Source organism: Diuraphis noxia, unplaced genomic scaffold, assembly GCF_037042655.1.
Source record: "Diuraphis noxia isolate RWA-SAM2 unplaced genomic scaffold, SU_Dnox_SAM2 contig0003, whole genome shotgun sequence".
NCBI classification, from domain to species: Eukaryota; Metazoa; Arthropoda; class Insecta; order Hemiptera; family Aphididae; genus Diuraphis; species Diuraphis noxia.
In genome coordinates this window covers 19,222,424-19,248,234 of record NW_028301713.1, presented here as the reverse complement: position 1 = coordinate 19,248,234, position 25,811 = coordinate 19,222,424, and the positions used below count along the sequence as shown (strand labels likewise).

General features: G+C 32.9%; 4 protein-coding genes and 1 long non-coding RNA gene across 5 annotated transcripts; 2 read left to right on the top strand and 3 right to left on the bottom strand.

Annotated features, from left to right (window-relative positions):
* Positions 1–1,777: 1,777 nt before the first annotated feature.
* LOC149056951 (uncharacterized) lies at positions 1,778–16,553 on the top strand. Its single transcript, XM_089224811.1, has 10 exons — positions 1,778–2,004; positions 2,179–3,393; positions 13,447–14,243; positions 14,303–14,543; positions 14,598–14,708; positions 14,766–15,076; positions 15,139–15,271; positions 15,330–15,668; positions 15,725–16,217; positions 16,272–16,553. Exons 1-10 carry the CDS (start codon positions 1,935–1,937, stop codon positions 16,393–16,395), a joined length of 3,834 nt encoding a protein of 1,277 aa, XP_089080937.1. The 5' UTR covers positions 1,778–1,934; the 3' UTR covers positions 16,396–16,553.
* LOC149056952 (uncharacterized) lies at positions 3,383–13,430 on the bottom strand. The gene is made up of 2 exons (XR_016191226.1): positions 12,627–13,430; positions 3,383–4,975 (listed from the first exon to the last, which is right to left on the bottom strand). It is a non-coding gene; the product is annotated as an uncharacterized LOC149056952 (long non-coding RNA).
* LOC149056953 (uncharacterized) lies at positions 9,361–11,088 on the bottom strand. The gene has a single exon (XM_089224806.1). The coding sequence runs from the start codon at positions 11,005–11,007 to the stop codon at positions 9,376–9,378; it is 1,632 nt and encodes a 543-aa protein (XP_089080932.1). The 5' UTR covers positions 11,008–11,088; the 3' UTR covers positions 9,361–9,375.
* A 2,859-nt stretch (positions 16,554–19,412) lies between the features above and the next one.
* On the top strand, positions 19,413–20,663 carry LOC149056950 (uncharacterized). Its single transcript, XM_089223243.1, has one exon. The coding sequence runs from the start codon at positions 19,413–19,415 to the stop codon at positions 20,661–20,663; it is 1,251 nt and encodes a 416-aa protein (XP_089079369.1).
* A 145-nt stretch (positions 20,664–20,808) lies between these two features.
* Positions 20,809–22,123, bottom strand: LOC149056949 (uncharacterized). The gene is made up of 4 exons (XM_089224807.1): positions 21,347–22,123; positions 21,201–21,287; positions 21,072–21,140; positions 20,809–21,009 (listed from the first exon to the last, which is right to left on the bottom strand). Exons 1-4 carry the CDS (start codon positions 22,067–22,069, stop codon positions 20,809–20,811), a joined length of 1,080 nt encoding a protein of 359 aa, XP_089080933.1. The 5' UTR covers positions 22,070–22,123.
* Between the last annotated feature and the right edge of the window lie 3,688 nt (positions 22,124–25,811).

The window sequence follows — 25,811 nt, the reverse complement described above, 5'->3', positions numbered from 1 at the left end:
CATGTTGATAAAATTGTTGTTATTTTGAAGAAAAAAAAATAAAGATACTTATAAATAAAATAAATTCCAAATTAATGAAATCAGATTCATTATGAACCTAACAACCCACCTCATTCAGTCATTCAAAGTGGGTGTATACAATTTATTATAAGGTATGAATATTGATATAAGTCAGTAACGACATTTACTGTTAATATTATAGAATATAAAGTTTACGCTAGATATTAGGACAGTAGGATAAAAAAGAGAGTTCAAACACCGCCACCTGACCCTGCAGACCCCGCTGACCCTCATCCCGCTGACCCTCATCCCGCTGACCCTCATCCCGCTGACCCTCATCCCGCAGACCCCGCTGACCCTCATCCCACCGCCACCACCCGCCACCGCCGCCGCCGGTCGCGTACGTACGTGACGTATATCCCCGCCCTACCGCCCGACCTCCCGCATCACGCATCCCGCATCCCAACCACCACCACCCTCCACCGCCGCCCCCGGTCGCGTACGTACGTGACGTATATCCCCGCCCTACCGCTGACCACGCAGACCCCGCTGACCCTCATCCCGCAGACCCCGCTGACCCTCATCCCACCACCACCACCCTCCACCGCCGCCGCCGGTCGCGTAAGTACGTGACGTATATCCCCGCCCTACCGCCCGACCTCCCGCATCCCGCATCCCACCTCCCGCATCCCACCTTCCGCATCCCGCCTCCCGCGTACGTGCGAGACATATATTATCGTTATCATTTATTATGTTATCACACCTTATCATATTATTGTTATCATGTTACCAATTATCATATATATCCGTGCAAGTGATATATGACGGGAAAAAAAAACTACAAAATAACTGATAGAGGATCAAAAAACATTGACGCTTTAACCCACTAGGCCACCCCGCCATATACTTTAATAATGTTATTTTCACCTATTTAGCCAGAGTTTGATCATATTTAAAGTTAAGAAGAAGACGAAGATAAAAAATTTATTATAACTATATAATATTATAAAAATAAACACATTTTATTATAAATGTTAATTATTTTCATCGAATGAGTTGAGGAAGCCGCTGTCCGGAGAATAGACTTCTGACATTTACATTCTCCACCACTATAAATGATTTTATTGTCAGAAAATAATAATACGATATTAAAATTCCTATTAGTGAATAACTCAGTAATGGCCGATTAGTCGCCAGGATGTCGCGGACTCTTAATAGCCGCTATATATATCAATACTAATAGCTTACACCTGCACACTTAGAACTCTATGGTAGGCTTTTCAATTACCCCACCTGTTAAACTTCTAGAGGCTACACCCGAGGTCACCGCCACACCTATCGTACGCATGCGCACTGTAATATTCCATAATTTTCAAAAATGACCTGAAACATCCGTTTAGTACGTCTACAGTCTTAAACCGTTGTACACGTATATTTTTCGTTATCGAACAAAGCCATTAAAATATTGTTAGCAAGTTTTTATTTTACTGTTCAACATTATTTACACGGAACTCATAGTGTTTATTTTTGTTTTGTTACCTTATAAAATTTGAAAAAATGTTTAAATGCGAGCAGTGTCCATCCACGTTTACGCGTAAGAGTAATTTGACTGCTCACCAAAAAAATCATAATGGTGTTCGTTTTTCTTGCACTATTTGCGCGTCGACATTCAGTTACAAGACACATCTCAATAGGCATATGCAAAATGTTCATGGCAAGTATTTATATAATATTATTTAGTATTAATTTATATCTGATGTTCAATATTAATTATATTTATAGGTATCGTTCCGGCTCATCGTCAGCCTGCATCGGTTATTGCTCAACCCACTCGACAGAGTGTTATACAATTCACGCCTCGCGTTGCTCCACAGGGAGACATACAGATTGCCCCTCAAATATTTGTCCCTGATATCCCGGCCGGTGGCTCGAACATGATGTCCGATGACGAGATTTGCATGGCAGCTATGGACGAATTTGAAAAAGCTCAAGACGATAATACAGGTTAGTTTTATTTTTAATATTATAGATGGGATATAATTTTCAAAGATTCGTATAAATCATAAATTTTATTTATATGCTGGTGGGTTGCACCGGTTGATACATTTAATTTTAAACGATACACAAAATTTTTTTACTATTACAAGAAAATTATTTTTTTTAAATTTTATTTTTAAGTCTCTTATACAACTACGGGCGTAAACGGCAAACGAGTTTTCACCGCCAATACCGCGTCAGCAGCTAGGGCAAAGAAGGCACGCATGAGTCTAGTGCAGTCCTCCGGTTTCGTTGAGATTTCATCCTCATCATGCAGAAAAATAGTTTGGTACTATGCCAAAAATGTTAATAATTCAGTGATTTATACCGAGTTTCTCCGATCGATCGAGCCCGAACTGAACGAATTATTGAAAACACACGTACGGGACCACCCGATAAAATTTAATTTGAAGCTTGAGGCTACGTACAATCGGCCCAACGTTCCAAATTCGTCAGAGAACCGAGCGTTTAAAACATCAGCGACCGAAATTTTCTCAGATAGCGACATTAGTGCGATTATCGAGAGAGCGTACATGAAGTTGTTGAAGGAGGAAGAAACTTATACTAGTACAGGAAGCGGGTTTACCTTAGAAAGTATAGACGGGTTATTGTTGGCGGTATATAAATATACACCAATGTCCGGTTCGTCTTATATTCAGTTGCCGGCGTTTATCGAAAATAAGCGAGCTGCCATCAACCCCCAAAACACGGATCAGGAATGTTTCAAGTGGGCTATATTAGCAAAACATGTTGTAGGAGAAAATAAATTTCGTGTCAATGAAAATTATCGTCAACACGAAGGAAAATATAATTTTGATGGTATCACCTTCCCGACACCTCTTCACCAAGTAAAGATTTTTGAAAGAAATAATCCGAACGTGTCTGTCAATGTTTACGGCCTCGAAAATAAGTTTCAACCACCTAAGAAATATCCGACATACGAGGTGTACCCGCTACGCGTAGTCGATGAAGAGAAGGCGAACCATTTCGACTTGTTGTCGGTGACGGACGACGACAACACACACTACGTGTTTATATCAAATTTTTCACGACTTATGAGACATCAAAAAACTAGACATAACGGTCAAGTTGTTTTTTGTAAGCGGTGTTTCACGAGTTTCGACAATCAAATATATAAACACAAGTTGAGCGGGCAGGAGGCTATGAATCAGCATAAACTAATATGTGGAATACATAAGCCCATATTACCGGTGATGCCGAAAGAAGGTGAGTGTCTGCAATTTGATGCGTGGAAAAACACAGAGAGACACCCATTTGCCATCTATGCTGATTTTGAGACACTGCTAGTTAAGAAGGACGAAGTGAAGGGGGGAAATACGAAGATTGTTCACAAATGTAACGAGCCCTTCTAGGATTGTCAAGAAGTTGAATGGAATAATCAACACTTGATGTTTTTTGAATAATATTTTATTTATTACAAGTCCAATAATTAATAATATTGAAAAAATGACTAAGTTCAATTAATTTATTTAATGGTAATAACGAGATGTGACTTCTAGTGTGTTCAGCTTCCAGTCGCTAGTTGTTGGTAAGTTCGTCTGACTATCGTACGGTCTACGAGCTCCTCTCGTAGAGAAATCCCTAGTCCCTACTCCAGTGGTCATATCTATGTTACGTAACTCTCATGGCCATATATGGTGCGTGTGACTTGTGGTTACAGTTAACCGGATGTTCCTTATATAAAACATTGTAACACGATCTCCATAAAACACACAATTCCTGCGTGGCCTATTTATATATAATATATTATAGAATATTTATATGAGTAGTGAGATATATAGTGTCAGATGTATTATGACTATTATTAGCACTACGCCGCTGCTCTCCAGCATTATTATTATGATATTACTACCAGGGACTCATAAGTATTTATAGATAAAGTCACAGCTCGTTACACCTCACCGCTAAAAAAAAGGTTTTTGTAGGGCTATAACATCATAGAACTACAAAAAGCTTAAAATTCATTGTTACAATTTCAATAATATGACTAGATATCAAACTATCCAGTTTACAAAGTTTACAATTATTGTTGATAATATTATAAAATTACAGATTACATATGTTTATACATATTACATATTTTTATATATATATTTTTGTTGATTAATTACAATAAATATTTTGTTAGTATAATAATTATATAATGTCATATATATTTTTACAATGGTATATAAGTTTTGTTATACAATAATAGTTGATTAATAGTTTTGTTAGTTAATACATATAATATTTTCCTTTAATTACAATAATAAATTGATTAGTAAATTATAAAATTTTTTCTTAATATTATTGACCATTCATAATTATTTGTCTAAAATGATTTATTTTCATAGAATAACATATCAGTGGCGGTTGGCACCCTTTCTATAAATCTGGCTAATTCCATACATATAGGATTATTTAAATTTCTATTTATCATCATATCTACTAAAAATCGTTTTATAGAATTTATTATTTCTAAAATTTCTTTATCTTCATACGGTACTAATATAGATTCATTTGCAGTTATTATATGATAATCAAAACAAGTTGTAAAATTATACCATTCTCCTTGGTTTGGATTAATGTGTGTTTGTATAGCTAAATTTATATTTATTTCTTGCAATAATTGATTGTTCCTATCCATTATGATTTATTTACTGATTCTTACTATTTTATTTAAATGTTATCTGTTTATTCTTATTTATTTATATATATCATTAAAACCATATTCTAATCTTAATTCTAGTATTAACAAATTGTTGCAATTCATTTTTTTTATTTAGTTAGTATTGGTGGAAAACTATTAGTAATAGATAACCTATCAGGAGTATCAGTTATTTGTTCTACTGATGTTTCTTTTTCAATTTTTACTTCACCTTCTCCACACGATTTACTTTGCACTATAGGTCCTTGTATGATTGTCAAACAGAATAACCTACATAAATAATGTCAACAAATAATTGTAATAATTATTATTAAATACAATCCCTTAACATGACATTCACAATTAAATATAAATCTTTATGGTAACATGTATAATGTTTACTATAGGTCATCTATACATGTCCCCAATATTTTAATATACTAATTCTCCAACTCATTTTATCCATACACCTTTAATGGTATCTATGTTCTCAATCACTTAATCATATTAAATTACATTAAAACTTATTTCATATTAATATTTGATCTCTTATTATACTACTCTTATACTCATATTAATTATATTTACTACATTTTATTATATTTTAAATGACTAGTTACAGTAATTTTACAACTCTATATCCTCCATATCTGATAACACATATGATTGATGCGTCAATTGCCTATTTCTGGTTATACGCTTATATTCACATATTGTAACTACTGTCACAACTATAACTGTCATCATAACATCCCAAACACAACGTATACTACATAATTTACCTCATAATTGTTTTTAGTTTTATTTTCAGTTTTATTATCTACAGTTAAATCCATTGTATTCATTTCATTATCATTTATGTTTATAGTAGTATCATATACAGTATTATTTTTTATTTTCCTTACTCTATTCTTCTCCTGTAATACCTATCTTTATCTTACTTCATTATGTTACTTATAATATATTCTTATAATTATATTCTATACTCTTAATATTATTTCTTTACCAACTCAGTTAATTTTACTTTATAATTTCATAATATTTTTTCACATCATTTCTATGCACAGTAACCTTATTTCTTCCCCTTTGTATTATTATATTCTCTGTATCTAATATCTCTAAAATTTCATATGGTCCCTTCCATAAAGAATTCAATTTATTTCTCTGCGTATTATCTCTTAATAATATAGAATCCTTAACATGTAATTCTTCACTATGTGCGTTAGTATCATATTTTGTTTTAGATTTTAATTTCTTTTTAATTAATCTTTCCTTAGCAATTTTATGCGATTCTTGCATCTTTTGTTTCAGATCATATAGATAATCATCGTAATTATATCTGGGTTCTGGGTTATTTTTCAAATTTACTGGAATATTCAATTCTTTTCCATATAGTAATGTATATGGTTGATAACCTGTAGATGTATGTTCTGTTGAATTATATACGAATAAAGCATAAGGTATTAACTGATCCCATGTATTTAAATCTTTATCTACATAATGTCTTAAATATTCTGCTAAAGTTCTGTGCGATCTTTCTAAACTTCCATTGGTCTGTGGGTGATACGGGCTAGTTTTTATTTTATTAATTTTTAATAATTTACATACTTCTGTAAATGTTTTGCTAAGAAAATCAGTTCCTTGATCTGTTAGTATAGTTTCTGGTATTCCATGAATACAAACGAAATTTATTACGAAAGCTTCAGCAACTGTATTTGCTGTATGATTAGGTAATGGTACACCTAAAGAATATTTTGTTAAATCATCCTGCATAGTTAAAATATAATTATTCCCTGATGCTGTTGTGACTAAAGGTCCTACTATGTCTAAAAATATTTTTTCAAAAGGTTTTGAACTTGTGGAAGTTATCACCATAGGCTGCTTAATTTTTCTATTTGTTACTTTATTTTTCTGGCAAGATTCACATTTTTTAATATAATTTTTAACATCAACTTTGAGTCCTGGCCAATTAAATTGCCGTCGTATTTTTTTAATGGTTTTGCCTATTCCTGCATGTCCTCCCAAAATAGAGTCATGAAATTGCTTAAATATAGTTAATTTTTCTTCCTCAGTATATTCTAATTTTGAACATATTAATACTTCTATTTTTGTGTTTCTAAATATATATCGGATCATAGCTCTAACCTTCGTCCATTCTAATCCATCTTTTCTTCCTAACTGGTTCATTATAAGTTTATTTAAAGAATGTTTTTCACTGAAATATTTTAAATTTAATAGTGTAGTATATAGATTTTCATATGTAGTTAATTGTTTAGTTTTACTTTTGGTTATTAAAAATATTATAAATCTATCGTTATATTTCACCTTTGTTACTTCACCTACGTCTTTATTAGATTTTAAAATTATATGATCCCCATACTTCTGTTTTATTTCGTAATTAATTCCTGTTCTAAAATTATAATATTTTTCGATTTCAGTTACTATATGATATTCGTTTGGTGACTCTAATAGTTCTCCATTTACTTCCTTAACATTACTATTTGTTATCAACGTTGTTTCGAATTTTTCTAAGAAATTATTATAGCTCTCTTCTTTTATCTCATTTATGGTGTACATTCTCGATAAAGCATCTACATTTCCATTTTGTACTCCCGGTTTATATTTTATTACATAATTATATTGTTCTAACTGTATTCGCCATCTAGCTAACTTTGATAACGGATCTTTCAAATTAAATAACCAAGCTAACGGTCTATGGTCACTCAAAATTGTAAATTTTCGCCCATAAAGATATGGTCTAAATTGTTTTATTCCGAATACTATAGCTAAACATTCAAGTTCTGTTGTAGAATAATTAAGTTCACTTTTACTTAAGGTTCTAGAAGCATATGCTATAGGTAAATCCTTTCCTATTTCTCCTTGTGATAATATTGCACCTAATGCTTTTCCACTGGCATCGGTCGTTAAAATAAATTCTTTAGTAAAATCGGGATATTGTAATACAGGCTCAGTGCATAATGCATGTTTTAATTTACCGAAAGCTTTATCACACTCCTCATTCCATTCAAACTTTACATCTTTCTTTAATAAATTCGTTATTGGTTTAGCAATTTTACTATAATTCTCAATAAATTTCCTATAATATCCTGATAATCCTAGGAAAGATTTAATTTGTTTAACATTCTTAGGTTCAGGAAAGTCTAAAACAGCTTGAATTTTCTTAGGGTCCGGTCTTATTCCTGTTTCCGATATAACATGACCTAAATATAAACACTCTCGCTTTACAAATTCACACTTATCAGGTTGTATTTTCAAATTGTGCAATCGTAATCGTTCGAACACATCGATTAATTTTTTATTATGATCTATTAAATTTTTCCCATATATTATTATGTCGTCAAGATATACTAAACATTTTATTCCAATTATTCCAGACAATACGTTATCCATTAACCTTTGAAACGTAGCAGGGCTAGTTTTCATTCCCATTGCCATTCGTTTAAACTGATAATGCGCGTTATTAGCTGAAAAGGCTGTTAATTCACGTGAAGCTTTAGATAAAGGAATTTGATAAAATCCAGAAGCAAGGTCAATGACACTGAATAATTGACATTGTCCTAAATGATCTAATATTTCCGTAATGTTCGGTAAAGGATGAAATTCATTTAAAGTGACCTGATTCAGAGCTCTAAAGTCTATTACAATACGAAACTTTTCTTTTCCACTGGCGTCTGCCTTTTTCTTTACTAACAAGAGTGGTGCGTTCCACGGTGAACTAGAAGGTTCTATAATATCATCTTGCTCCATTTTATCTAATTGATTTCTTATTTCTGTCTGTTGTGAGTAAGGTAACCTATAAGGTCTTTGATAAATCGGTTGTTGGTTAATATTTAAATTAATAACATGCTCGGCTGCATCTGTAAAAGTTAATCGATCTCCTTCTAAATAGAATATTTCTGCGTATCGTTCACATATTTTAAATATTGTTTGCCTTTCCTCATCACTCATATGATCGCTTCGTATTAGATTTAAAATTTTATTTACACGATTATCATTATTAATTTCGGTTTTTATCGCGTGTATGTTATAATTGTTTGCGGTTTCATACAATATTTTATTCATAATATTCGTATCTATTTCTTGTGAAAGTTCGGACACATTTAATAAACTAACCATGACCCTTCCTGTTTCCACGGTCCCTATTATATTCGCACAATATACATCTTTTATCAGTTCCTGTTTGTGTATTATAATATTTTTATTTTCCATAGCTGGGTCTGCAATAGGCACTGCCACAACGGTTTCCGTTCGTGGTTTTAATACAAATTTCATTTCATTTTTATTTATTTCATTAATTAAACTATCATTACTATCATTATCTATAACTAACGAATTTTTAGCTATATCTATAATTGCTTTATTCTCTATTAAAAATTTTTGTCCTAAAATACCATCCTTAGGTATTGGAAACGAATCATAAACTACTTGAAACTCAGTTTCTATATTAATATCATCAAATCTTAAAATTATTTTTACTAAACCTACTGTTGGTACAATTTTGTCACTAATTCCTTTTAAATATATTTTTTTATTTTCATGTACTAGTGTATCTGGTATCAAAGTACTAAATTTTATTAAATTAACATCACTTCCAGTATCTAAAAGTAACTCTATAAATTTTTTCTTTATATTAACACTTTGGCATGACACATGATTATCATTTATAACAGTTACAAAGTATAAGCATCTTGTTCCTCGACAGCGGCTATTAAATTTATCGGGCGAGCGCCACTTGCCTCGTTCGATCGATTTAAGTTTCCCGAAAAATTATTAGTTTGTTCCGAATTTAGTTTCTTATAACATCTCGATATATCATGACCTACTATATTACAATATGTACATTTTACAACTCCAGTATTATGATTTATTGCTGGTCGCGTAAAATTATTATGTGCATTCGGATTACGCGTATTATTTATACCTCGCGCTCGCATACAATCCCGTGCATAATGGTTTCCTCCGCATTGGTAACAGCTTATATTACTCAATACGTTATTATTTGGATAATTATTATTATTTCGATTATAGTTATTATTACGTGGTGGGAATCTATTATTATTATTAAAATTATTTCGATTCTGATTATTGTTTAGTCTATTAAAATTTTGATTTTGATTAAATTGAGGTCTAATAAAATTGTTGTTCGGTCTTTGATTATAAGATTGTCGCGGATAATTATTAGTGTTAAAATGTCTATTACTATTATTTAAATTTCTGTTATTATTATGTCCGTACCTATTATTAAATGTTTCAAAATTATTGTTATTTCGCCTATTATTTCCACCATTATCATTTCCATTTCGCGCGTTATTGTTCCCATAATACTGATACGCGTCATAATCGGATGTAAGTTCGGATTCTTCCTCTTTAGCTAACTGCATAGCAGATTCAAGTGTAGGAGGATTACGTGATTTTACTATCGTTCTTAAACTTGGAATTAGACCTTTTAAAAATACTACTAATGTTTGTTCCTTTAATTGGTCAGTTATTACGGTAGATTGCTCAGGCGTTTTGTCTTTTGTACTAACTACACATAAATTAAAATATAATTGTTCTACCCTATGTGCATAAGAACTAACGTCCTCATTATTTCTCATTCTTACCGAATTTAACGCTACTTGTAAAGATGATGCTGTTCTCTGTGGTTCAAAAGCGTCTAACAAAATTAATTTTATTCCTTCCCACTCTGATACGTCCCTATATCTACACACTTCTAATGCTTTATCAAATAATTTCGTATTTATAAATTTAGTAAGTATCGATAATTCCTCCTTGTCTACCATTGAACATGCTAAATCGCAAGCTCTTATAAATTGATGTACATCACGCTCACCTGTACATGTGGGTATCATACCTGTAACCTTGTCTAAAGAAACTTTAGTAACTGTAGCCATTTTATTTACCTTCCTTGTATTACGTTTAGTTGGTTCTAATTGAGTATGTATTAACCCTTTCTTGGTACGTGTTCCTATTTGTCGTAACTCTATCTCGTTAACTAAAATTGGTCTTATACTTGTATTTAATAAATCTTTTTCCCTTAATGACTTCAAATATTTTTCCCTATCTAAATCTACTGAATATTGATAACCTTCTTCTGTACTTAAATCAATTAATATTTCACTTTCAACTATTTTTACTTTATCGTTATTTTTATTATCTTTAATATCTACTACGTTTTTATTATCAATTGTAACGTTAGTGGGTTCAGTTTTTACAAGTTCCTTAATTTCCTGTAATTCTTCCGTTAATAAATTTTTACTATCTGTTTCCTTAACTTCTAATGTATTATTTTCTTTATTCATTAATCTGTCTTATCATATTCAATTAATACTTCTAATACGTAAATAATTTAATTACTCAATTTTTTCAACTTACTATCAATTATAATTTATTATTTATTCGCTTCAAATTAATTATTAATTCTATTTCCTATTTATTTATTTTTACTAATTAAATTAAATAATATTTAATTATATATAATTTTTTATTCAACTCAAAATTATTAAACTCATAAATTCCTACACATAACAATATTCGTTATTATTTATTTTATATAAATTTTTTTTTTATTATCTCTCACAATTATAATTTTTTTTTTACTTAAGGACTTATTACGGCCTTATTATTATTATTCTCTTTAATTCATTTAAATCTCAATAATACACAAAATTTCTACAAAAAGGACTTATTCCGGCCTTATAAAATTATTTCCAATTAAACAATTCACAATATACTTCATTTATCTTCAAAAAAAAAATCACAAAATAACAGGACTTACTTCACGGCCTACAATAATAAATTCAAACACAGACTTCAATTGTCTAAAAAAAAATTCTCAAATATCAGGACTTACTTCACGGCCTATATAACTTCAATATATAAATTCACAAAATATTAGGACTTACTACTCGGCCTATAAAAATCAAAAATACAGACTTCAACTGTCTTCAAATAAATTCACAAAATATAAGGACTTACTTCACGGCCTTTAAAAATACAGACTTCAACTGTCTTCAAATAAATTCACAAAATATAAGGACTTACTTCACGGCCTTTATAACAATAATTAATTAATTCTCAATAAATTCTCAATAATAATTCTCTTTTACTCAAAATAAAATATAAGGACTTCTCTGCCTTTTTAAAAAAAATATAAATTCTTCACAATAATTCTCAATTTCACAATATTCTTTATTATTAAATTCTCTCAATTATAAATTCTCAATTCGATGTTACAACAATTGTTAACTAGGGAAATAAATAAAAATAATTTTTATTTTTATTTTATGTTTTAGTGTACAGTGTACACTATAAAAAATTTTATTATTATATTTTTTAAAATAAAAATAAATACGCAAAAAAATTAAAATTCTTTATATTATTTTTATTATTCTTTATATTCTTTATAAATTCTTAAATTTATAAATTTTACAATTTGTTGAACTATATTTTATTAGTTTTAAAATTATTTCATTAATTCGTTTTATTTAAACTTGTTTTAAATAATTAATTTAATTTAATTACTATATTTATTTTAATTTGACTTTTGACTTTTATTTTTTTTTATTTTATTATTTATTTACTTCTTTATATTATGTTAAATTAAATTTAATTATTAAAATATTTAAATTATTTTAAAGTATTAAAAGTATACTTAAAAGTATTTTAAAAAATTTAGCGTAGAAATTTAAATTAAATTTGCGTAATTTAGAATTTTATTTATTTTCAATAAAACGTTTAAAAAAAAAATTTTTTTTTAATTTAATAAATTATTATTATAATTGTTTTCCTGTTATAATATTTTTTTAACTAATATTATTATTTATTCCCCAATCTTATTCCTTAATTAAAACTATACTATGGTCAATAATACCATAGGAGACGAACAAACTAATTTTCACAACTTTATTCTAATACTCACACCAAAGCGATTGAATTGACGGATGATGATGATGATGCCATTCTTATTTCTTGATTTTCCTTGACTGCTACTGCTGGGTTTTCGTTTTCACGGAGTCGTGGGAAGATGGCCTGTCTTCTCACAGTGATCGGATATGAATTACCTCCGTTAGAAGTAGAAAGAAGAAAAATTTTCGAAAATAATTTCAAAAATATTCTAAGTATTCTTCTTTTTCCCTCTTGAAACAACCCTGTCCACAGCGCCAAATTGTAACGAGCCCTTCTAGGATTGTCAAGAAGTTGAATGGAATAATCAACACTTGATGTTTTTTGAATAATATTTTATTTATTACAAGTCCAATAATTAATAATATTGAAAAAATGACTAAGTTCAATTAATTTATTTAATGGTAATAACGAGATGTGACTTCTAGTGTGTTCAGCTTCCAGTCGCTAGTTGTTGGTAAGTTCGTCTGACTATCGTACGGTCTACGAGCTCCTCTCGTAGAGAAATCCCTAGTCCCTACTCCAGTGGTCATATCTATGTTACGTAACTCTCATGGCCATATATGGTGCGTGTGACTTGTGGTTACAGTTAACCGGATGTTCCTTATATAAAACATTGTAACACGATCTCCATAAAACACACAATTCCTGCGTGGCCTATTTATATATAATATATTATAGAATATTTATATGAGTAGTGAGATATATAGTGTCAGATGTATTATGACTATTATTAGCACTACGCCGCTGCTCTCCAGCATTATTATTATGATATTACTACCAGGGACTCATAAGTATTTATAGATAAAGTCACAGCTCGTTACACAAACATGAAGCGATGAGCTATGGGCTCATTGTGAAGGCGAGTGAAGATGTACCGACAGAGCTATTAGCGAGACACGAGATACCAACAGCACCAGTTATCTACCGAGGAAGTGAGAGTCGAACTGATGTGGCAAGACATTTCGTCGATACCGTGACGGATATATCGTTAAAGATTGAAAAATTACTAAAGACCAATATAGCCATAAACATGTCCGCGGATGACGTCCAGGCTCACGAAGCAGCAACGCATTGCAATTTATGTAAAATAGAGTTTAGCCCACCCTCGGAGATACTATATCGCAAGACAGCTGACCATTGCCATCTCACAGGAAAATATCGTCAAGCACTTTGTAATGTATGCAACCAAAAATTGCAAACACAAAACTTTGTGCCGATATTTTTCCACAACTTGTCCAACTACGACGCACACCTGATAGTCACAGAACTTGGTCATGACACCCAAACTATAAAAGTAATACCCAACAGTGAGGAAAAGTATATTTCGTTTACGAAATATGTGTCAAGCAAATTTTCGATTCGGTTTATTGATACTTTCCGTTTCATGGCAACGAGTCTATCTTCACTCGCTAAAAATCTGATAACACCAGCTCTTGAAAACTTTCGAGAAACCGCCAAAGTATTCACTGAAGATGATATGCCACTCGTGACGCGGAAAGGGGTATACCCGTATGAGTACACCGATAGCTGGGACAAGTTGAACGATAGGCTATTACCACGGAAGAGAGACTTTTACAGCACATTGACTGAGTCGGGGATAAAGGAGGAAGAGTTCGATCACGCCAAGGAGGTATGTTATACGATTTGCGCTTATTTAGATCTATATTTTAAAATTATTGTGTTTTACAGGTCTGGAACCACTTCAATTGCAAGACTTTAGGTGATTACAGTGATTTATACCTAAAAATCGACGTCTTACTGTTGGCGGACGTTTTTGAAAACTTTCGCGATGTTTGTATGAGGACTTATAACCTGGATGCCGCTTACTACTTCACTGCACCCGGTTTAAGTTTCCACGCAATGTTGAAGTATACGGGTAAGAAGTTGGTACTTCTGACAGATTACGATATGCTCTTGATGTATGAGAATGGTCAGTATATTATTTATAAAATATGAATATAATAATAATATAGTATTTTTTTAGGTATCCGTGGTGGATTGGTACAGGCCAGCATGCGGTATGCCAAGGCCAACAATGCTAAGACACCTGGTTATGATGAGACGAAGGAGAAATCGTGGTTGATATACCAGGACTGTAAGTATAAATATTTAATTTTTTAAAAATATTTTATAACTTTTATAAACTTTATAGGTAACAACTTGTACGGATGGGCAATGTCTCAATACATGCCGTATGGTGGGTTCAACTGGGTTGAACCCAACTTGGATGGTTTGGACGGTTTGACAGCAACATCGGATATAGGACGGGTATATGAAGTAGATGTATCCTATCCGAAAGAGTTGCACGATAACCATAATGACCTGCCTTTCCTACCACAAAATAGTATACCGCGTGGATCAAAGGTACGAAAACTGATGGCTACATTTGAAAAGAAAACAAACTATGTTATACACTATAGAAACCTGCAGCAGGCGATTAAAAACGGTTTAATAGTTGAAAAAGTAAATATCTGCATTTTATAAGATTTCAAACAGGTTTTTAACATTTCTCTTATTTTTTATAGGTACATAGAGTGATACAGTTTAACCAGTCAGCGTGGTTGGCAGATTATATTAAACTTAACACTGAGATGAGGAAGAAGGCTGGTAACGATTTTGAGAGGGATTTCTTTAAGCTAATGAATAACGCTGTATTTGGTAGGTTACTAATAAACATTCTAAACATATAAAAACATTAAAATTTTACTTTGTACAGGGAAAACTATGGAATCAAAACGCAAGCAAATGAAGATGGAGCTAGTATCGTGTGATAGGAGGTTGCAGAAGTTGATCAATAAGACTACATTCAAGCACTGTACTAGGTATAATGATAATCTCAACGCTGTTGAGCTTGAGAACAAAATTATTAAATTTGATAAACCTATCTATATCGGTAAATATACTTTAAATTTTCTATTAGTCACTATATTATATATTATATTTTGTATAGGATTTGCTGTACTTGACATTTCCAAGACGATGATGTACGATTATCACTACAACGTAATGCAGAAGCACTATGGTGATAATATCAAAATTATGTATACTGATACTGGTAAATATATTAAAACTAATTTCAAGTGTATATATATATTGTTATTATTATTTCAGATTCGTTGGTATACCATATTAAAACTGAAGATTTTTACAAAGACTTGATTGAGAATCCCATATTGATGGATAGATTAGACACGGCGGACTTGCCTCCTATCCATCCGTGCTACACTACAGCTAGGAAGAAGGTGCCCGGGTTTTTCTCTGATGAAGCAAAAGGACATATAATGACAGAGTTTTGTGCACTACGTGCAAAATCATATGCGTACAACATATATACAGGAGAAGAGGATGTGGTGAGAGAACAGATCAAGGCGAAGGGTGTAAAACAGCATGTGGTTAAAAACCGTATGACGATGGAGGATCATGTTAAGTGTTTGTTCGGAGATGAAAGTCTCGATAAATATACAGAAAATGTCTCCATACGCTCCTTTAAACACCAGCTAATGACAATCAAAACAAATAAATTGACATACAACAACTATGATGACAAAAGAGTGGTACTAGATGATAAAATACATACACTGGCTCACGGTCACTACTCTATAGAGTAAGTTTTTAATTGTATATTTTAATTTATCTTATAATATTTTTAATTTTATAGGAAAGACGAACTTGAATCTGAGGAGACTGTTGATTGGCCTGAATTAGAAGAAGAAGGACAGAACTGGAACGAGGAAGAGAAAGATTTAATGAGATTACTTCTAAGGGAGTGCATGTCTAAATAATTAAATACTGTATATATTTCTAATTTGTAAATACCATGTATATATTGAAAATATTATCATGTTATATAATTATTTTTGTTATATTGTAAAATACCATGTATATATATTGAAAATGTTAGGTTACCCATGTAAAATAAAAACGTTGTAAAAATATAATATTATTATGTTTATTAAATAAAATGTATATTTACAATTAAATTTTTAGGAATTATTTATAAACCATTTTCTTATAGCAAATACTTTGTAAAATGTACATTGTTTTGGATTAAAATCCATATGAAAAATACAGCAAGGTAGAGTTTCATCATCACATATTTGATCCAAACGAGGACAGCCCAAGTCTTCAATGTTGACGAGTGCGACGTGTGGTATATACTCCATAAGAACTTGTTTTTTCTGTTCGCCTTTGACGTAAATGCATCTGAATTTTAATGAATTCAATATTCTATCGACTTCTTCATACTCTATGTCACCGTATTCTATAGATAGTTGATGATAATTACGTTCCAGCCACTTGTTAGTTTTACGACTTTTGTTGTCCTCCATCGATTTTGAATGTTTAAAAATCCAGTGTTGGGTCGCCCAAGTTTCTGTGTCTACTATAGACATTTCTTTAATCATGTATTTATTGTTCAAGCCAAGAACGCATTGCATGTCCAAGATGGATGAAGACATTATGGCTTGTCTTTATAATAAGTTTCTATAGTGTTAAGACGGCTCAGTATAGCTGGTATTATTTTTTTAATATCATCTATACTTTCTTTGATATATTGTAATGATACTTCGCCTCTTGTCATATGCTCTGTAATCTCTATGCACGTTAATTCTAACTTTTCTGTTTGTTCCTCTTGAAATAGAATAGATTTATGATTTTCTTCAAGTAAATGCTCAATTTTATCGAGTTTATTCGAATACGATTTAACAACTTGTTCGAGATTTACTAAAAATTTATTAGTTTCACCAGACTGAGAACTACCAAACACGTTCATGTCTACAGCTAGACTAACACTATTTTCTAATGTCACTTGTATTTATCCAACTATTGTGTGTATTATCGAACCCGAGCCATTTGACGAAAATTTTGTTCCCCTTCTTACGTATAATTTTCTCTACTAAATAATCGTTAGGATAGTTTGTTTTCAATATTTCTTCTGAATAAAAGCAGCCAGCAATTGGTTTTCCAGTATAATCTTGTAGCTGATAAGTAGTAGGTAATGTTTCATTAATTTTGGTAACTTTAAATATTTCTGTAGACCAGCTCGGTAAATAGCCTTTTGCAAATACACCTTTATATGTGCTTACACGAACATTATCACCAACGTTAAATTTAATTTTTCCAGTAATAATTTTTCTTTGTTTAATTTTTACTGACGTAGGATTAGCATCAGCTTGCACTGGTGTCATGCCTATGGTCCTGTGTTTTGAATTGTTGTATTCGTTTAAAGTAGGTGGTGGTTGTGGTTTTAAAGCAGCACTTAAAGCCACTAAAAATGTTATCAAGAAAAATGTCGGAGAAAAAAACTTGATGAAATTGACTAAAAAATGTGTAGCCGTTGCGCGAAAAACATTCAAAATTAAGAAGACCAAAGTTCCACGAACAATAAATATTCCGAAAAAAGGCGGTGTGCTACCACTCATACCGATTTTCGCCGGGTTGTCAGCTCTGGGAGCCCTGACTGGCGGCGTAGCCAACGTTGTGAAGGTTGCCAATGAGTTTAATAGAAACACTCCATCCCATTTGGGTAAAGGTTTATATCTCACGCCGTATAAAGGCAACTCGTATAAAATAGAAACACCGCATAAAAGTGGTCCAAAAGCGAAAAAGTATAGAAAGTCAAAAAACTAATTGCCACGTTACCCAGTAGAGCGTTGTACAATTACGAACTTATAAAATATGCTCGTATGATGAAATTACCTCATTTCATCGGCGTGTTTACCAGAGATAAGTTGCCTCTACGTCCTAAACATCAGGAATCAGCGATTATTAATTTGGACGCGGAAACCGGTACGGGAACGCATTGGGTAGCGTATAAAAAAATCGGAAAAAAAGTCGTATATTACGACAGCTTTGGAAATTTACCACCTCCACTAGAAGTACAAACATATTTTCACGGATGCAACATACATTTCAATTACAGCAAAGAGCAGAAATATAATACTACAAACTGTGGACACTTGTGTTTAAAATTTTTGTCATGTTCACATTAACGTTAAACGGAAACTCTAGTGATTTGTCATGCGAGATCTTTCCTCCGCTGGAAGTAGAAAATACTGCACAGATATGTCTTTTAAGCTTACAGACAAATAATTCTATACCAAACATAGAACCTGGTTGCAATACTATTGCCTTCCGTAATTTGATCAATAACAATGAGTACGTAATTATACCTACGGGGACGTATGAGTTGGATCAGTTAGAGTCTATTATACAAAAAATGATGCCCGACTATGTCAGTTTTTTTGAATTAAAAGCAAACAGCAGAACATTAAAGTGTATGATATCGTGCAGCCATGAAGTCGATTTAGGAGTCGAGAATAGCATAGCGAAATTGCTAGGATTTAGAAATGTACTATATACTACTGGTGCTACTCACGAATCTGAAAATATAGTCAACATAATGAAAATAAACTCTATAAAAGTAGAGTGTAACTTAATCACCGGCTCATTCTGTGACGGAGCACCGAGCCAGATCATACACGAGCTTTATCCTACTGTACCTGCGGGATATAAAATCGTCGAGGTACCTAGGCATCCAGTTTTCTACGGCCTCAACACGACTTCAATAACTAAAGTAAATATCGTGCTAAAAGATCAGAACGATTGTCTGATTAATCTGCGTGGTGAACCGATAACAATTCGTTTACAAATAACGCGTGGATATGGCGCTCAAATTTAATATAAAAAGAGCTTCAATCAAAAAACCTATCAGTATACTGCCTGCCGTTAAGAAGTCTACATCTAAACCGAAAAATATCAAGCTCACGAAAAATAATTTAAATTTTCTTCGTTCTTTACAATGATGGATGACTCATATTTAGACGTGACGGCCGACTATGTCGACGATTGTAAAATAACTCAAAAGAGTTACCATTCGTTCACACCGTATTCAAGCGCCGCTCTATCGTACAATGAAGAAATTAGAATTAATGTTCAAAACATGGATTCTTACACTTTGCCGTGTGAGAGTTATATTTACATCGAGGGGAAAATAAATAAACCTGCCGATGCAGTTGGTGAAGTTCGTTTTTCAAATAACGGATTGGCATTTTTATTCTCTGAGATGCGATATGAAATAAACGGGATAGAAATACAGAAATTGAAATCACCTGGAGTGTCATCATGTTTGAAAGCATACTGCTCGTATACTCCGAACGATTTGAATGCGTTAGAGAACGCGGCTTGGGACTCGGCAATGGACAGCGAAGATAATAAAAATTTTATGACCAACAATGTATTTTCTGGATGCATTCCACTAAAACATGTATTTGGGTTTTGCGAAGATTATAAGAAAATATTACTCAATTGCAATCAGCAACTGATTTTAAATCGCGCATCTACCGACCTCGATGCGATACATGTTGTGGGTACCGGAGCCACCGAAAACGTTGAGAAAAATAAGAAAATTACTATTGAACTGACTAAGGTGACTTGGAAGATGCCTATTATCAAAGTCAGTGATAAAGAAAAATTAAAGTTATTGAAAGTATTAGATTCTCGTAAAACACTGTCGTGTGCGTTCAGGACCTGGGATCTATGCGAGTATCCCGTGCTCCCTAGAAACACTTCTCATTCGTGGACTGTAAAGTCTAGCAGCTTACTCGAAAAACCTAGATTTGTTTTGTTTGGATTACAAACAAGTAGAAAAAACAATATCGAAGTCGACGCTGGGCGATTTGATCACTGTCAACTAAAAAATCTTAAAGTACACTTAAACTCCGAGGTGTATCCATATGAAGACTTTCGAGCTGATTTTAAAAATAATACCACCAGCATACTCTACAAAGCTTATACAGACTTTCAAAAATCGTATTACGAGAGAGATTATTGTGAACCATTGTTATCAAAACATATTTTTCAAAACTATGTGCCAATCGTCGTTGTTGATTTGTCGTACCAGAATGATAACGTGAAATCATCGACCGTGGACCTACGAATAGACTTTGAAACGGACACCGTCATTCCAGAAAAGACTGCAGCTTATTGTTTAATACTACATGACCAGATTATAACTTACAATCCGTTTAGTGGAGATGTTAGAAAATTGTAAACCTTGTATATATTTTGTAATTTTTTTATATACTTTATAAATATCTTGTTTTAAATATAAATTGTAAACCTTAATCTAATAAATGAAAAAACTTGTTTAAGTATCACGCTTGTTTTTATTTTACACAAAAATTATTTAAACAATATTATTCAAATAATTTGCGTTTAGCGTTCCGCTTATTTAATTTTTTCGTGGGCTTGCCGCCTAGAATAGATGGCGAGTGGTTGAAAGACGTCGGCCCGTCGTTCTCATCAACTGCGGGACTTGTAGATTCGATGTATTTATCATGCCATGGAGGGTACTGCCCACAATTATCTAAACAGTCGAACGATGGTGTACTGATAGGCTACACAAATAATAATAATTTGTTAATATATATATATATTTATTTTAAAAATTAAATGTTACCAATGACTGGGTTGGTACCCATGTCGCCTGTGTTAAAAATTCTTCAATTCCACGATCCTCATCAGTCCCCTAAAATAATTATTATAATTAATACTTAAATTATTTCAATATAAATAAGTTATAAATTACCCCTGCTTGTGATAGCATTGGAGACATGGCTGAGTATTGAGGTGGCGACAAGAGTGATATGAGCCTCATTTCGGATTCGGTGAATAACTATAAAATAATAATTACACGTTAAATATTTTTACAAACGATATAATTTAAAGGTTTACCTCGGGTGACGTTTCACCATTCCATCGTTGCGCCCATTGTTCAGCTAATTGAGTAGTAGCATTTATTTTGAGCTGACTGATGAAGTTCATGTCTTCTTTAGGAGTTGATCCAATTATTTTATCGTCATTTAAATTTTTGATAAAAACGATCATTTCATCGTTGTTTTTCGGTGGTGATTTCACATTGGTGAATTCCTGGTCCAAATAATTTCCAATAACCTCAAACTGTTGTAAGACAACTGGCCGTATGATGGTTGACTTTCGAACGACCGTTTCATGAATTGACCATTCTAAATATTGCATTTTCATTAAATCTGTCCTATTTAACAATATTCGACACCCGGCTTGTCTTTTCGACTCAATCACTAGCACATTTTCTCCTTGATACGTCATGTTAGATAGCGAAATAATTTCTGTTTCCAGAAATAAATTTCGCTTGTATTTTTTAGGTTGCTCGAGTATAAACGACAATATATTTCCCATAAGTGAGAAAATACGTTTTAGAAATTCGGTAGACATATTTACATATCGTGAAGGTGTTATTATTTGCACTATAGTGTTGAAATCATCTGTAGGATCAAGACCTACATTCAAAAACTTACGGCCGGTGAAGTCTAGTGTAAAATTGCTACAGTCGATGAGCTCTGCAGGCGGTGTTGGTGGAATATATGTAAAATTCTTCTTCTGGTAAATTTTTTCCATGTTTCTGATTGATCCAGCCATGATTAAAATAATTTTTAAACACTAAAACACACTTTTAAACGACTTGCTGCTAGAACGGATACTCAACTACTAACGATTTTGATCGACAATATAAAGTGGGAAACATTGGTAGCGCTAGTGTCAGGCGGTGGCGGCGTCGGTGGCGGTGGTGGCGGTGGCGGTGGCGGTGGTGGCGGTGGTGGCGGTGGTGGCGGTGGCGGTGGCGGCGGCGGGCGTATGTATGATATGTAAATAGCTTATAATTATTTTTATATACCTTATATTTTAATAAAAAAAAAAAAAAAAAACTTGTTTTTTAAATATCACGCTTGTTTTTATTTTACACAAAATCAATGGATCCTTCGTTTACATAATCTACTAGATTCGTTGGTGATGTATATCATGGAGGCCGCTGTGCATAATTATCTGAATCAAATCCATCAGCTGTGTCGTCTAAACAGTCAAACGATGATGGTGGACTGATAGGCTATACATAAATAATAATTTGTTAATATATATATATTTATTTTAAAAATTACATGTTACCAATGACTGGGTTGGTGACCATGTCGCCTGTGTAGGGTTGATTTGCGATAATAATTCATCGAAAGCATGAGCATCCATAAAGAGATCATCATACCCATCGTTAAAATCTCCGCTTGGCTCATCAGGCCTATTCGGAGCAACGCGAGCAACAGCTTGTAAAATAAATATTGAACTGAATTTTTGAAAAAAAAAAAAAAATAAAATATTTAAATAAACATACCGTGAATGCTTTTCATGTGTCTGCTTAAAGCGTCTTGCCTAGAGAATTTCTTATCGCAAATACTGCACACTATTTGATATCCCTCATGAGTTTTCATATGTCTGACTAAACTATCTTTACGTGTAAATTCAGATGAACACTGTTCGCATTTAAACATTTTAAAATTGTATAAAGTAATACCGAAATAAAAAAATAAAAACACGCAGTTTTAACTCACTAAAATTTATTAAGACTTGAGCAACGGTTTAAAACGTATTGAAAGACTGACAGCTTTTTCAGTCAGGATTCTTTTAAATAGGTGTGAGGGATTTAAAAACGTCCGGCATAAGGTACTAATATCTCTTATTGTCAATACATCTATCAATATAAATGGTTTTGCAGTGTGTAATATATTTTTAATTGAATAAGGATATCTATTGTCTTCGAAAGTGTCTTTCAATATAAATGTCCATTGTAACTATTAACGACATCCTGGCTCATGATAATTCTTTGCAAATGTGAACATTTTTAAAGAATTGAAAAGCCTACCATAGAGTTCTAAGTGTGCAGGTGTAAGCTATTAGTATTGATATATATAGCGGCTATTAAGAGTCCGCGACATCCTGGCGACTAATCGGCCATTACTGAGTTATTCACTAATAGGAATTTTAATATCGTATTATTATTTTCTGACAATAAAATCATTTATAGTGGTGGAGAATGTAAATGTCAGAAGTCTATTCTCCGGACAGCGGCTTCCTCAACTCATTCGATGAAAATAATTAACATTTATAATAAAATGTGTTTATTTTTATAATATTATATAGTTATAATAAATTTTTTATCTTCGTCTTCTTCTTAACTTTAAATATGATCAAACTCTGGCTAAATAGGTGAAAATAACATTATTAAAGTATATGGCGGGGTGGCCTAGTGGGTTAAAGCGTCAATGTTTTTTGATCCTCTATCAGTTATTTTGTAGTTTTTTTTTCCCGTCATATATCACTTGCACGGATATATATGATAATTGGTAACATGATAACAATAATATGATAAGGTGTGATAACATAATAAATGATAACGATAATATATGTCTCGCACGTACGCGGGAGGCGGGATGCGGAAGGTGGGATGCCGGAGGTGGGATGCGGGATGCGGGAGGTCGGGCGGTAGGGCGGGGATATACGTCACGTACGTACGCGACCGGCGGCGGCGGTGGCGGGTGGTGGCGGTTGGGATGCGCGCATGATATGGTCGGGATGCGCGATGCGGGAGGTCGGGCGGTAGGGCGGGGATATACGTCACGTACTTACGCGACCGGCGGCGGCGGTGGTGGGTGGTGGTGGTTGGGATGCGTGATGCGGGATGCGGGAGGTCGGGCGGTAGGGCGGGGATATACGTCACGTACGTACGCGACCAGCGGCGGCGGGTGGTGGCGGTGGGATGAGGGTCAGCGGGGTCTGCGGGATGAGGGTCAGCGGGGTCTGCGTGGTCAGCGGTAGGGCGGGGATATACGTCACGTACGTACGCGACCGGGGGCGGCGGTGGAGGGTGGTGGTGGTTGGGATGCGTGATGCGTGATGCGGGAGGTCGGGCGGTAGGGCGGGGATATACGTCACGTACGTACGCGACCGGCGGCGGCGGGTGGTGGCGGTGGGATGAGGGTCAGCGGGGTCTGCGGGATGAGGGTCAGCGGGGTCTGCGGGATGATGGTCAGCGGGATGAGGGTCAGCGGGATGAGGGTCAGCGGGGTCTGCAGGGTCAGGTGGCGGTGTTTGAACTCTCTTTGTTATCCTACTTAGGACCGTCGAATAATATTTTTGAATTAAAACTATAACTAAAATTGTTATTCTTGATTGTTCAATATATTAGGTAATTTCATCTATTTTTGAACTTAAAATAACTATACAAAATGAAAAATGTTGTATCTACGGCTTTTAAATTTCTTTTGCAGCAGAATTTTCCAACTTCTATTATATAAGCTTATGGGAAACGTAGCGTTAAATTTTCAAGTTTCTTGACCCATTTAATAATAATTTATTGACATTTATAAAAGAAAAAAATACCGAATAAACGAAAAATCTCAAATGTCTATAAATAGCTTAAAAATTGTTTAAATATTTTAATAATTTATTCAATCAGAGGAATTAATAAAATAAACTCATGGTGTAAATTTCAGGTTAATCCAGTTATTCGTTTTCGAATAACATTTAAATAAGAATATCGGTACACGAGAAATTGATAGTAATTCAAATGGTCTTAAACAGATAAACATTTAATTTGACTTATCGGTAGGAAATTTTTTAATTGATAAAAGTACACAAACTCATGAAAAATCTTGTATTTAATTTTCAAATCTTAGATTTGAAAACATAAATTTTTATAAATTTCCAACTCAAATTAAATTGCAAATGTTAGTGAGTTTTACCTATTTTGTCAAATTCCAAAATTACAATGCTTATTAAAAAAAATGTTTAGTATGTATTTTTATATTTTTTAACCGTCACTTAACAATTGAAAAAATCAAGATTACAACTTAATTTCTTTTCTGTTTTTCCCGATGCTTTTGAAAACGTCTGGGAATGAAAACTATTGAAATCGCCCTTGCACCAACTAGATTCACTCTATAACCGGGAAAGCTACTGAAGTTTAAAATCAAAGCATTATTATTTCGACAACTTATCGTGTAAGATGACACAAAAAATAAATGAATATACAAAAAAACACTTCATTGTAAAATCGCTTCCTTTAGAATCTAAAATTGATGGTATAGCTAGGTTAAAATATTTTTATTCGAAACCGTTTTAATACCATTTTATATTTGAATAAATATTACTGTGAAACTTGTAAATTGATATTGTAATTTTTATGGTTTTGAATAAAATTAATACACTCGCTACATCAATTATTTTGAATTCTAAATAATCTGAGAACATATTTTCGGGAAAGGGTAGATAAATATTTCAATGGAAAACCGATGCTACGTTGTTTGGCATACCTATTGTGGTTGAAAACGAT